The sequence below is a fragment of the Nicotiana tabacum genome, chromosome 19 (assembly GCF_000715075.1).
Source record: "Nicotiana tabacum cultivar K326 chromosome 19, ASM71507v2, whole genome shotgun sequence".
NCBI classification, from domain to species: Eukaryota; Viridiplantae; Streptophyta; class Magnoliopsida; order Solanales; family Solanaceae; genus Nicotiana; species Nicotiana tabacum.
This window is the reverse complement of record NC_134098.1, coordinates 65557966-65570879: the sequence shown is the minus strand read 5'-3', so window position 1 is coordinate 65570879 and position 12914 is coordinate 65557966. Positions and strand designations below refer to the sequence as shown.

Sequence of the window (12914 nt, the reverse complement as noted above, 5' to 3'; positions counted from 1 at the left end):
TAGCATACCTACGGCTTCACCAAATCACCAACTACTGCTAGCTTGATTGGGAATCCTAGGTCTTTTAGTAGGATGGTGTGAGTATCGAAAACCATTGGTACTTCAATCAGGCAAGCAGCCCAAAAATGGAAGATATAGATCAAGAATCTATATACTGTCCTGCTCCCAGACACGTGAAGATCTCACTTGCCTGGGGCAAGTGCATAGAGATCTTTGGGGACGTGGAGAGAGTCTCAACTGATCATTTCTAAGATTCCTCATCACACTTTTGTGGTCTTAGGACAAAAACTTAAGAGGAAGCCATCAACAGTGGTGTGATTAAATGAAAGTCACCTCAAATAGACTCAACATATTACATGTGAACATCAAGAGGAAAAAGGCATGTCTGCATACTTGAGCCCCATAGATAAACAAAGCAAAATATCAAAGTGATGTTTTCTGTTACCGACAAGGGGGGGGGGGGAAATCAAAACTGTGACAGTCTAGACATGTGCAGATAAGACGCATGTCTTAACAGATAAAATGGTTCTAAATTTGGTCGACTAAAGAAGAAGATAAAGCGACATCGAATGGCCATGTTTAATCTTCTTCATCCGCCTCAGTCTCAGCAATGTTGAAGTATCGTAATTCGTAAACATTCCTGTCCTTGTTGGCAGCAATCACCCTAAGCCAATCCCTGACGTTATTTTTCTTCAAGTACTTTTTGACAAGGTACTTGAGATACCTGAAAAATATAAGTAAAGAGTGTAAGCAAAGCAATTATCTACTACTCTCAAGAGCCTGGAATATACTACTGTCGACAAATTCTTTTGTTTTTGGACGCGGGAGGTGGAAGAATAGAAGACAAAGCAGTAATTAACATCACAAGAACTTCCTTTATAAATCGGGTTACATACATATCCTGCTCCAAATTAGATCAATATATATGTCACAGATTGACCTCTCTTTAGACTATCACTTTCTTTAATAAGTAGTCTTTGTACTATCACTTGAACCAAAGATAGGTAAGTGATGCTAACGAAACAAGTTATGCTTAGAAACATAACAGAAAGGGAACAAGTTATGCTTGAAAGCATCACTATTGATTATACTAAGCCGCACAAAATGTATTCACAAAAATGAGGAACTCCTTGAGAACCCAACAACAATATTTGAAATTATACTGACACACCTTGAAGGATGTTTTTATTAGTAAGAGTATATACAATGATTATAAATATCAATTACCTATCTTATTCAAGTTAAAAACAATTACCAATACACACTAATTCTACCAAATCTTTCTCCACAGGTATTATTTTGAATATGATAATATATGCGTAAAAATTGAAATTAACCAAATTGCAGTTGACGCAAAGTAAACAAGGATGAAAAAAGCAAAGCCTGCAAGATGGAGAAGTGAAAGGCTAGGTTGAAGTCTAATTGGTCTCACCAACAATTGCTAAGAATCCACTTCACTGATAAATGAAGTGCTCAATAATCTAGCACGAGCTCATTGACGATCCGTTCCACAACTTTAGGAAGTGCTACAAGGATTATTCAAACATAATAACATTACGCACATATCCTGTTCAATTTACAAATGATTACAAGATATTACGCCATCATTTTCGTTATTTTGTTATTTTTTATTTCTCGATGTAAATAGGATAGTTCATCAGATAAACAAACAGTAGAATGACATAAACCATCAGCCCTTCACGGCTTGTTTGGATGGTTGTTATGTATCGTTTCATAATGTATCGTATAGTATTGTATTGTACTGTATCGTTTTGATGTATACAATGTTTGGATTGATTGTATTGTTTGTCGTCGTTTCATAATGTCATGCACCAACAATATGAACAATAAACTTGCAATATTATAAAGAAAAAGTAAGGTACGAGGTAATATTATTATATAAAAAGATATGGTAAAATATAAATTATAATTATTTAATAATAAAAAAGGGCAAGATGAAAGAAAAGATAAGGAAACGGCGTGAACACACCAAATTCGTCATTCCATAAAGCGGCATTTTTTAAATTTAAGTAACAATGAAAACAAACATTGTATTTAAAGTAACAATAGGATACAATACAACATGTAACAACCATCCAAACAAGTTGTCGATCCAAGGAACATAACTAAAATAAACAGCATTTATTTTAAAACACATTAGAAACTGACTCAAAGCTCAATATATGAATGACTGCACTATTCCACATAAGAACTCATTGCAAAGAGTAGTTGAACCCAATTGAAAATGAAACAATTTTTTTTTCCAAATAAACCCAATTAAAAATGAGGCAGAAAAAGGTAAAATCAGAAAAAATGGGGGTCGTGATATAGAAGTAGTACCTCTTGGAAAAAGCAGAATTAGAAGTGACGGTGATCTTGTTCTTGTCACGGGTAACGGTAACGGAATCCCCAAGTGCACCAGCTTTGCCACCAACCTTAATTCTCTCCTGAAGGAACTTGTCAAGAGAAGCAATCTCCATAATCTTGTCATCCACTGGCTTCGAACAGTCAATTACGAACGTTGCCCCCTTCTTCTTCCCGCCTTTCGCTGCTGCTACTGCTGCTCGGCTCATCTTTACACTCTGTCTCCTTCTCTTCCGCTGTCATTCAAATAGTGAAACAACAATCATCAGATATTCAACAAAAAAAGAGTACACTTTTTACGTATTGGGTCTATTGACGGAGAAAGAAGCAGGAGAAACAGAGAAAAGGATCGAGCATACGTACAGGACTAAACTCAACTGCCTACTGCGAGTGTGTGGAAGTGCGGCGATGTTGTTTAATTAGGGTTTTCCAATCTTCCTCTGCGGACCGTCGCCCCTAACCAAAACCTCTTTTACCGGTATTAATCCAATAAAATATTAGTCAATCATTTTTATTATGTTATCTAGGGTGTTCATAAAAACCCAAAATCCAACCAAATCCACTAAAAAAATCAATACCTTTTAGGTTTAATTTGGTTTTGGTTTTGAATTTTAAAAACTGATCAAATTTGATTTAGTTTTGGTTTTAATCAAAAAATAACCGAAAAAATTGAATCAAACCGACTATAGAAGTAGCTATTCAAATTTATTATTATTATTATTATTATTATTATATATATATATATATATATATATATATATATATATATATATATATATATATATATATATATATATTATATAAAGTTTCTAAAATTTTATGGTACATATTAGTCATTTGTATTTTTAGTCTAGTTATAATCAAATTCTTTGCCTTTACATTGTAGTTTGATTGGTAGTTTTCTTTTACTAAGTACAAGAATTTATTTCAAGTTAAAAATAATTAATTTTTAATTGAGTTCTTAAATTATTCATCACTATTTGATTCAATTTTCATTGATATATCTTGGTAAATGATAGATTTTCTCAAAAAGCAATTGGTTTGATAGTGTTACGTTGAAAATTTAGTCGCTAGAATATGCGTTTGGTAGTGTATGTCTCATATTTAAGAAAAAATTCGATAAATAACCGAAAAAAATAAAAAACCGACAAAATTCGAATCGATAAAAAACTGACTTAGTTGGTTTGGTTTGGTTCCAATATTTAAAAAATTGATTTACTTGGTTTAGTTTCTTTTTAGGGAAAAACCGACTCAAACCGAACCATGAACACCCCTAAATTGTTATCAATTAAATACTTGTAATACGATTTACTTATGGAGTACTAGTTATTTTATAAATAATTAGATCGTGTAAATATCAGTGTAAGAAACATAAACTTGTATAAATAAGAGCGAACCAAGAATACGTGTAAATAGTTTATTTTCATGTGTACAAGTTTCTCATTATATATGTGTATTAGTGAAAAATAGACTCACAATATGGATCTATTAAATGGCGACACGTTTCAGCATAGTTTGGAGAAAAGTTAAGAATGACATGTAAAACACCATCGGGATCCAACATATTCGTACCGTACCTGTTAGTCTCCGAACTGATCATCATAGAATAGCCCGGATCAGGTACATGAGAATAGCTCATAGTTACAAATGAGAAAGGAATCAATTAATCCCGCATTATATGGAATTTACCATCATTACGCCATCAGTTACAAATCAGTTATGTAACGTACAATAAATGTAATAAATGGTTGTAACGAGTAGAACAAGGCAATTAATTATGAAATTGACTCAACAGGCACGCGATTGACTCAACAGACACGGGATTGACTAACAGGTACGTGATTGATTCATCAGTTACAGAATTAACTCATCACTTACGGATATAACTCATGAGTTACGGAATTCCAGCATTTACACAACTATTACGAGTCTTCCAAAAGTAACGAATAGATTTAGTAAATGCTCATAATGGACCCATAATTCAAGGAGAATGGTTACTTAGATTTAGCCCTATAAATAGATACATTTTACCACTATTGTAATCATCTGATTTTGTTCTCTACAATTCTGTAAATTGTAATTCATAGCATCTTGCTCCCAAATTAGCCATAGTTCGGCTCTTCAAGCTCTGGTCAGCTCATCATCCTATCAAGGATCATCCAATAAGAATTATTTCTTCTATGCTTTATTTTTATTATATTATTTGTCATTGAATTAATTTTTTACTTCTCTATCATGTTGTATTAACAAAAATTTATATCTTTCGGATCGAATCAGTTGCTTATGGCCTGTCATATAAAATTTATTGATCTGACCTTGAAAATTATTTTTTGAGTTAAACAGTTTGGTTCCGCTACCAGGAACCTGAGAAAATTTGCTATTCATCCAAAGATACTAATATTTTTTTGTTAATATTCATTTGTTTTCAGTTTAAACCATTGTCATGGCCGAAATATGCCAATCAACGCATTTGAGGACAACCAAGTTGGAGATGGCTTTACCATGCAAAATGAAAATGAAAGAATAGCCATGATAATGATAGGTAAGCAAAAAAAAAATATATAGAAAATGGAAAATGTACATCGGTATATTGGTACGACAACTATTAGTACCGGAACTGATTATAACAAATCTGTGCCAAACAGTTCCGAAACAGGAGGTTCAAATACATCATGTAATTTTAATTTACAAAATTCAGTTCTAACTTTACAAAAATAGATTAAGGAACATAACGGATAGAACACCTTCAGGACTTCCCATCTATCCTACGAGAATGATATGCATAACCCTTACAGCACCGAGCTTTAAATAGAAGAAGACACGGTAAGTCGAATCAACGCTAATAAGATGTCCAAAAACAAGTTCGAAAACCAAACGGAGGTGATTCCGGATCTCGTTGAAGGAGTTAGAAGAATAGCGTCGGACCTTCCCGGAACTGAAGATTAAAATTTACAATCGGTATAATACAAAGCTCCAAATAGAGGAAGACACGGAGGTTCAATCGTAAGTCAAAAATAGGTTTGGAGATCAAACGAATGTGATTCCTGGGTGATCCGAATCTAAATGCAAAAATCTAAAAATCAAGTCCGAGCAAAGAGATACGGAATTTCCTTCACGGGCTGAAAAAGATCTGGATCTACCCGAACAAGAAAGGAATTACCTGGCTAAATTGCAAATTTCCATAGGAGAAGAATGAAGGTTAGGAAAAATATGGGTAAAACACCCACGGGATTGCTTACAAAGATACTGCACCTGACAATTGGAAAAGAAGAGATAGGCACGGGATGGATAATTAAAGACCACGAGGAAGGAAGGTTCATTAATAGCTATGGACAATTAGACATATATTATCGAAAACAATCATTGAACCGAAAGAATTAGAAGCCACGAAGTCAAATGTTGAAGAACTAGAAACTATCATTGACTTCCCAAATAGGAAGGTTTACATTTATCGAGACTCGACACCGAATTTAAAGGTAAGTTGATTGAATTTTTACATGTTAACGCAAATTGCTTTGCTTGCCCCCTTGCTAACATAATAGGTATTCCACCGGAGTTAATGGCTTGTATGCTCAATATTGATCCCCGCTATAATTCGGTCAAGCAAAAGAAAAAATTAGAGTCAAATAATAAAAGATGAAGTAACCAAACTTCAAAAGGTCGGTTTAGTCCGTAAAGTCAAATTATCCGGACTCGCTAGCTAACATCAACCTATCGTTAATTTTAAAATTTTGAGGATAAAGATCGTTGCTGGTACACCAAATTATCTCGGAGGTCTCAGTAAATGCAATCTTAATTCAAGAAGATAAAGATATACAATCTCTTGTATATTGTAAAATACTCTTAGACACAAAAACTACAAATCTATATTTTGAGAAGTTAGCATTGATAGCAGTTGCCCTAAATCTAAGGCTTTATTTTCTATGTCATCTAATTTTTGTAGTCACTATATTTTTATTACGCAATATTTTACATAAGTACGAACTGTTAGGAAGGCTAGCTAAATGGGTAGTCTAACTTAGTGAATATGATATTATTTATCAAATGCGTACGACTATAAAATCACAAGTTTAATAGATTTCATGATTAATCTTAGCTCGAACATATTACCCGAAGCTAAAAAGGAAGTACATGTTATTTTCGGGATAATTATCGGATCTAGACCTTCTACAAAATTAGGTCCACAAGTATTAAAAGTCCTGAGTTAGGGACTATACGTAATGCACATATCGGGGAAGTAGTTAGACAATTAATTTATTACTAACAACAAAATCGAGTATGAAGCATATGTTACGGGGCTTGAATTAGCTGGGGGAACTCAGAGCAAAAATGTTGATTTAACGATTGATTCTTAACTCATGATCAAATCCAAGAAAATTATGCAGCCCGAGAAAATTGAGCTAGATGTGCTAGTCTCGGTTCTACTGCTGATATCACATATTGCAAAAATAACTCCCGACTCTTATTGAGAAATATCGATTCCGGATCAAACAGTCTCGGGATCGAGTCGTCCCTTATTTGGGAGATCCCTAATCTATCATCAATTAGAATAAAAATGAGGTAAGCTCGACTAATTTAATTTATAATTGGCATAATACATTCATTGATTACTTGCAAAATGAGACTTTATCCAAAGACAAACACGCTCTCGACAACTCTGAGTGCGTCTCATCCCGTAGTGCCTTATTGAAGGAGAATTACATTTGAGAATATTCAAGGGCCCCAAAGCTAAAATGACACATGGACCCAAACAACCAGAATATATGATGCGAAAAATTTATAAAAAAAGCAGTGAAAATTACTCCGGTAATAAGGCTTTAAATTTAGAACTCATCAAAGCCAATATGACTAACTCAAATCAAGATGTGACATGATCCTCGACTATTTTGGAACCTTCGTAGTTCCCCGCCTGAGTAAAAAATATTTAATAAAAAGAGCTCTGCTACCGTCCCTATGTTGGAACTTGACCATTTGAAAGTCCATCAACATTGAAACTAGCTATCCTACCGGGAACTATTAAACTGGGACTATCAAATTATGATTCCAGTATTTAAGTTTTCATACCTCAAAACTCGAACACTGGGAAAATATCTTATACTTAACGATTAATCAATTTGTCCTGACATTATAAGAAGTGATACAAACGGTCGATTGCCTTGGGATATAGAATTTTAATAGTATTCCGACATTATTTACCACCATCTCAACCCAGTTAGTTATATTTCTCATATCAAGCATAATCACTTCAAACAGTGTTGAATCAATTCTTCAAAAATACATATACAACAACCACACAAAAAGGATCGAGAACTCTATGTTAGAGTCAAGAATCCCACGATAAAAAATGAGAGTTTTATATCCAAGTCAAGATAAATATAAGCAATTATGCTATCGAAATAAAGTTCACTTTGAACAAGCACGTGACTTATATTCGGTCCAACAACGACCATTCAAGTTAAATATATAATTTTTTTTTAACGGTTGATTGTATTATGACTCGGATCGACTGTCCCGTATATATTAATAAAAAACTCAAATATTATTTCGGACATGCGTCCCCCTCTACTTAGAAGTATGTTCATATACTCCAATTCGGATTCAAAATCCAATCAGATTAAATGTCGCTTCAGGACAAATCTACTAAGATATATATATTTGGGATCAATATTCCCTCACACTCAATGTCTTATCGGGATCAATACTCCCGTAAATTCTACCGGGATTGATACTCCCCCAGACTAAAAGTCTACTCGGATCAATCGATCCTATTTTACGCCTGAGTGAAAAGAGACGCCCTCTTCATAGCGTTTAAAATATATAAAAAGGCCCTCTTTTATTTTAAAGTTAGATACCCAAAGGTGAAACTTTAAGACATCGCACATGAAACGATGCATCCAAATATATTTTGAGTCTACAAGACTAAATATGAGCACTCGGATAAATTTTTAAAGTGTCATAAAAAATTAGTATTCGGATAAATTCTCTAAAGTACCAAATGATATCTAGACTAGCGTTATTACAGTACTTAAATTTGCAGTACTTATAACTTTCTCAAATTAGAGAATTCTCTCTATCATCCGCCATGATAATGGAAATATCATCTAGCTTGGAGACGAAGCTGAGTAGGCTGAGGATTGGTTAGGGATTACTCTGACTATCTTTGGAAAGCTCTTTCCTCCCGTTGTCAAATCGTTTCTTTGGAAGACGTGCAAGGACACTCGAGATTAGTACCCATAGTACTCGTCTTCTAAAATCGTCTTCTAAAATCATCCAATCAAATGGCTAACAGTTGGATGATTTGTTTTCCGATCGTAAAGTTAACTAGATGTATTAAATTTCTGGACTTTATCAAAATCAGAAGTAAAAAATTCCTTATTATTAGCATCCGCGATCTCTAAGGCTCTGAGGTTATAATAGTTTCGGGTACAACTAAAATCTAAGAGTCAAAACTCAAAGATTAAAAGTTTCGGATGAACACTAAAAATCCGAGATCAAGCTTTCTGTGGTAGTAATACTTTTTCATCAACAACCGATTATTGATGAAAGGAAAATAAGCGGCGGAATTATCATCTGAATCTCTAAGTTCTGTACTCTTTTTTCCTTCGCCCGATTTTTATCCCTATTGGGTTTTTTAGACAAGATTTTTAATGAGGCAGAGGCGAGGGTGAAAAAAGATAAAATCTTCGACTTCCAGGTCACATCACATTGAGTAACCGAAAAGTGGGGGGACTATCTGTATTAGTGAAAAATAGACTCGCCGTGTGGTTCTATTTTATTGGCGACACGTGTCAGCAAAGTTTGGAGAAAAGTGAAGAATGACATGTAAAGATGATATGTGAAATTCTCACGACCCAAAATCCAACTAGTCATGATGGCACATAACCCAACCCGTTAGATAAGCCAATTTTCAATTATCTAATTCCAATAACCATTATTAAAGTAATTTAAGTAAATAAAGATCTTAATCTTATACAATCCCCAAGAACTAGTAGTACAAATCATGAACTTCTAAGAATAGAGTTTACAAAGCGGAAATGAAATGAATACATAGTCTGTTTGAATAGTACATAAATAGAGTTTTTATAAATCTAAGGCTACCATGAACAAGAGGTAGCTACAACAGAAACGCAAGTACATCTTCAAATCTCGCAACCATCGAGCACAGCAACAACAACAGCCAACATCTGCACGGAATGAGCAGAAGTGTACTATCAGTACAACCGACCCCATGTACTGAGTAGGTAACAAACCTAGCCTTAGGTTGAAAGTAGTGACGAGCTTCCACCAAGGTCGGGTCCAAAACCAATAGTCCACAAAAGTCCATAACAATATAAAGCAAATAATACCATAAGTAACTCAGAGATAAAATGCTCAGTCAAATCATGATTTCAAAAACATATAATTCTTTCTTTCAAGTACATCAGTGAAAAACCAAAATCGTTTACCGAAGTTGCCGAAAATATGAATAAGTTTGAAAACAATCATTTTTCCCAAAAATCCTTTCAAGAATAAATGAGATGTTTCTTTTTCTTTCCACATAACCCGTGTAAAAACAAATGCATCACTATGCCCATCTGTCAAAAATGTCTGAAAAATCATGAATGATGTGATGTTGTATAGCATGAGGAAATTACATCTCTATGCCTGTATGTCATGTGTGCATGCCAATGCGATGCAACTCAGTGATAAAATCATATAACAACCCCTCGGGCAGACCTCACAATCACTCGTATACAGCCCATCGGGCTTACCTCACAATCACTCGTAAACAGCCTCTCGGGCAAACCTCACAATCACTCGTAACAGCCCATCGGGCATACCTCACAATCACTCGTAAACATCCCCTCGGGCATACCTCACAATCACTCGTAAACAGCCCCTCGGGCATGCCTCACCATCTCTCATGCCTCCCAGTCACTCAGCACTCGGCACTCGCACTCAGTAGGTACCTGCGCTCATTGGGGGTGTGTACAGACTACGGAGGGGCTCCTACAGCCCAAGCGTTATAATCTGCATGGACAACTCACGTGCTGTAGGACAACTCACGTGCGATAATATCATATCAGAATCCGCACGGATAACTCACGTGCCATACTAAGCCAATAAGGCCTATTGCAGGCGGGCAACCCCGATCCATATAATAGTAACAATATATATAAAGCCAACATGGTCTGCTGCATCGTGCAACCCGATCCCAAAAATATCCTCACAATCAGGCCCTCGGCCTCCCCCAGTTATCAATCTCTCCAGTCTCTCTCTCATGGGCTCATAATGTCATGAGAATAGCCCAAAAATGATGATATGATGTATCAATAAATAACAACAGAGATTGAGATATGATATGCAATGAAATAAATATGATTGAGTATGAATTTTCAATTTAAATAAATAATTCACCGCAATATGACCTCCGTGGGTCCCAATAATACTGGCATATAGCCTCAAAATAATTTTTAATATGCTTTTCAGCTCAATTTCTTTAACACATAAAACTGCATGGAAAATGCTAAGATTATTTAACTACAAAATTCTATAAAAATAATTATGTCACAATTTCTATAGTGCACGCCCACATGCTCGTCACCTAGCATGTGCGTCACCTCCCAACAATTCATATAATATATATATTCAGGGCCCATACCCTCAGCTCCAAGATTAGAAGAGTTACTTACCTTGAACAAGCCAAATCCAATGTCGAGCAAGCTAAACAATGCTCCAGAAATTCCATTTTATGAGTATCACCTTCCAAACGGCTCAATCTAGTCACAATTAATTTGATTAAGCCCATAAAAATTATAGGAATTAATTCCATATCAAAATACTAATATTTTTCAAAAATCCGAAATTACGCCCCAAAAATCACCCGTGGGGTCAACATCTCGAAATCCAATAAAACTCACAAAATCCGAACCCCATTCAACCACGAGTCCAACCATACCAAACTTACTCAAATCCGACCACAACTCAGCCTTCAAATTCTCAATTAAAGTCTATGAATTTTTCTACTATTTTTAACACAAAATACTAATTTTTTGATAAAAACAATAATAGATTCGTGTAATTTAATCAAAACCGAGTTAGAATCACTTATCCCAATCCATATGGTGAAAATCGCCTCAAAATCGTTTCAATCCGAGCTCCATAGCTCCAAATGTGTTAAAATGGTCGAAACCTCAAAATATATCTTCTATCCAGGCATTTACTCTTTGCGATCGCGAAGCACAAAATTTTAAGTCCCAAAATTGCTCTTCGCGATTGCGGAAAACCAATCGCGATCGCGAAGAACAAACTCCCCCAACTCTTCCAGACAGCTTCTAGTATATTGGTCATAACGTTTTGTACAAAACTCCAAATTGCAAATGGTTTAGCTTTCTAAAAACTAGACACCAAGAGTTACAACTTTTATTTGTTTCTCATCTCCCAGTTCCTTATATATTTCTAGATATAAGCTTCCAAAATTAGCCCTGTACAACAGAGATTTCCAAACTCTTTCCAGACAGCCTATAGTATATCCACCATAACATTTTGTACACAACTCCAAATGGTAAATGGTTTTAAGTTCTGAAAACTAGACATCAAGGGCTACAACTTTTATTTTTAGATCATCTCCAAATTCTTTATAAATTGTGAGATATAAGTTTCCAAAGTCGGGTTAGTGCAGCAGAGATTTTGTTCTACGCGATCGTGAAAGAGCTTCCGCGATCGCGATTTACAAGGTTCCAAACTGTTGTTTGCTCTTCGCGAACGCGACCCAATGTTCGCAATCGCGATGCACACCTCTGTAGGCAGAAACCAACAACTAAAAATGGCCTAGAAATGGTCTGAAACTCACCCGAGCCCCCTCGGGACCTCAACCAATTATACCAACAAGTCCTAAAACATCATACGAACTTGTCGAAGCCTCGAATCACATCAAACAACACTAAAACTATGAATCGCACCTCAATTCAAGCCTAATAAACTTTGAACTTTCAAATTCTATATCTTGTGCCGAAATACATCAAATCAATCCGGAATGACTTCAGATTTTGCACACAAGTCATAAATGACATAACGAAGCTATTCCAATTTCCAGAATCGGATTCCGACCTCGATATCAAAAAGTCTACCCCCCGGTCAAACTTTCCAAAAATTCTACTTTTGGCATTTCAAGCCTAATTCCACTACGGACCTCCAAATAATTTTCCGGACACGCTCTTAAGTCCAAAATCACCATACGAAGCTATTGGAATCATCAGAATTAAATTCCGAGGTCGTTTACACATAAGTCGACATCCGGTCGCTATTTTAACTTAAGCTTTAAACCTTGGAACTAAGTATTCCAATTCATTCTAAAACCTCACCGGACCCGAACCAATTGCCCTGGCATGTCACACAACAACTGTAAAGCCCAATTTGAGCAGTAAATGGGGAAACGAGATTGTGATACTCAAAACGACCGATCGTGTCGTTACATTCTCCCCCACTTAAACATACGTTCGTCCTCGAACGTGCCAAGAGTTGTTTCCAAGCCATCAAATCATTGTTCCATCTTACCACACACGTACTCG

At 35.4% G+C, this 12914-nt stretch overlaps 1 protein-coding gene across 1 annotated transcript; it reads right to left on the bottom strand.

The window, feature by feature from the left end:
- Positions 1–292: 292 nt before the first annotated feature.
- On the bottom strand, positions 293–2865 carry LOC107815120 (large ribosomal subunit protein eL22y). Its single transcript, XM_016640635.2, has 3 exons — positions 2728–2865; positions 2341–2600; positions 293–724 (listed from the first exon to the last, which is right to left on the bottom strand). The coding sequence occupies exons 2-3, from the start codon at positions 2571–2573 to the stop codon at positions 580–582; spliced, it is 378 nt and encodes a 125-aa protein (XP_016496121.1). The 5' UTR covers positions 2574–2600; positions 2728–2865; the 3' UTR covers positions 293–579.
- Positions 2866–12914: the final 10049 nt, after the last annotated feature.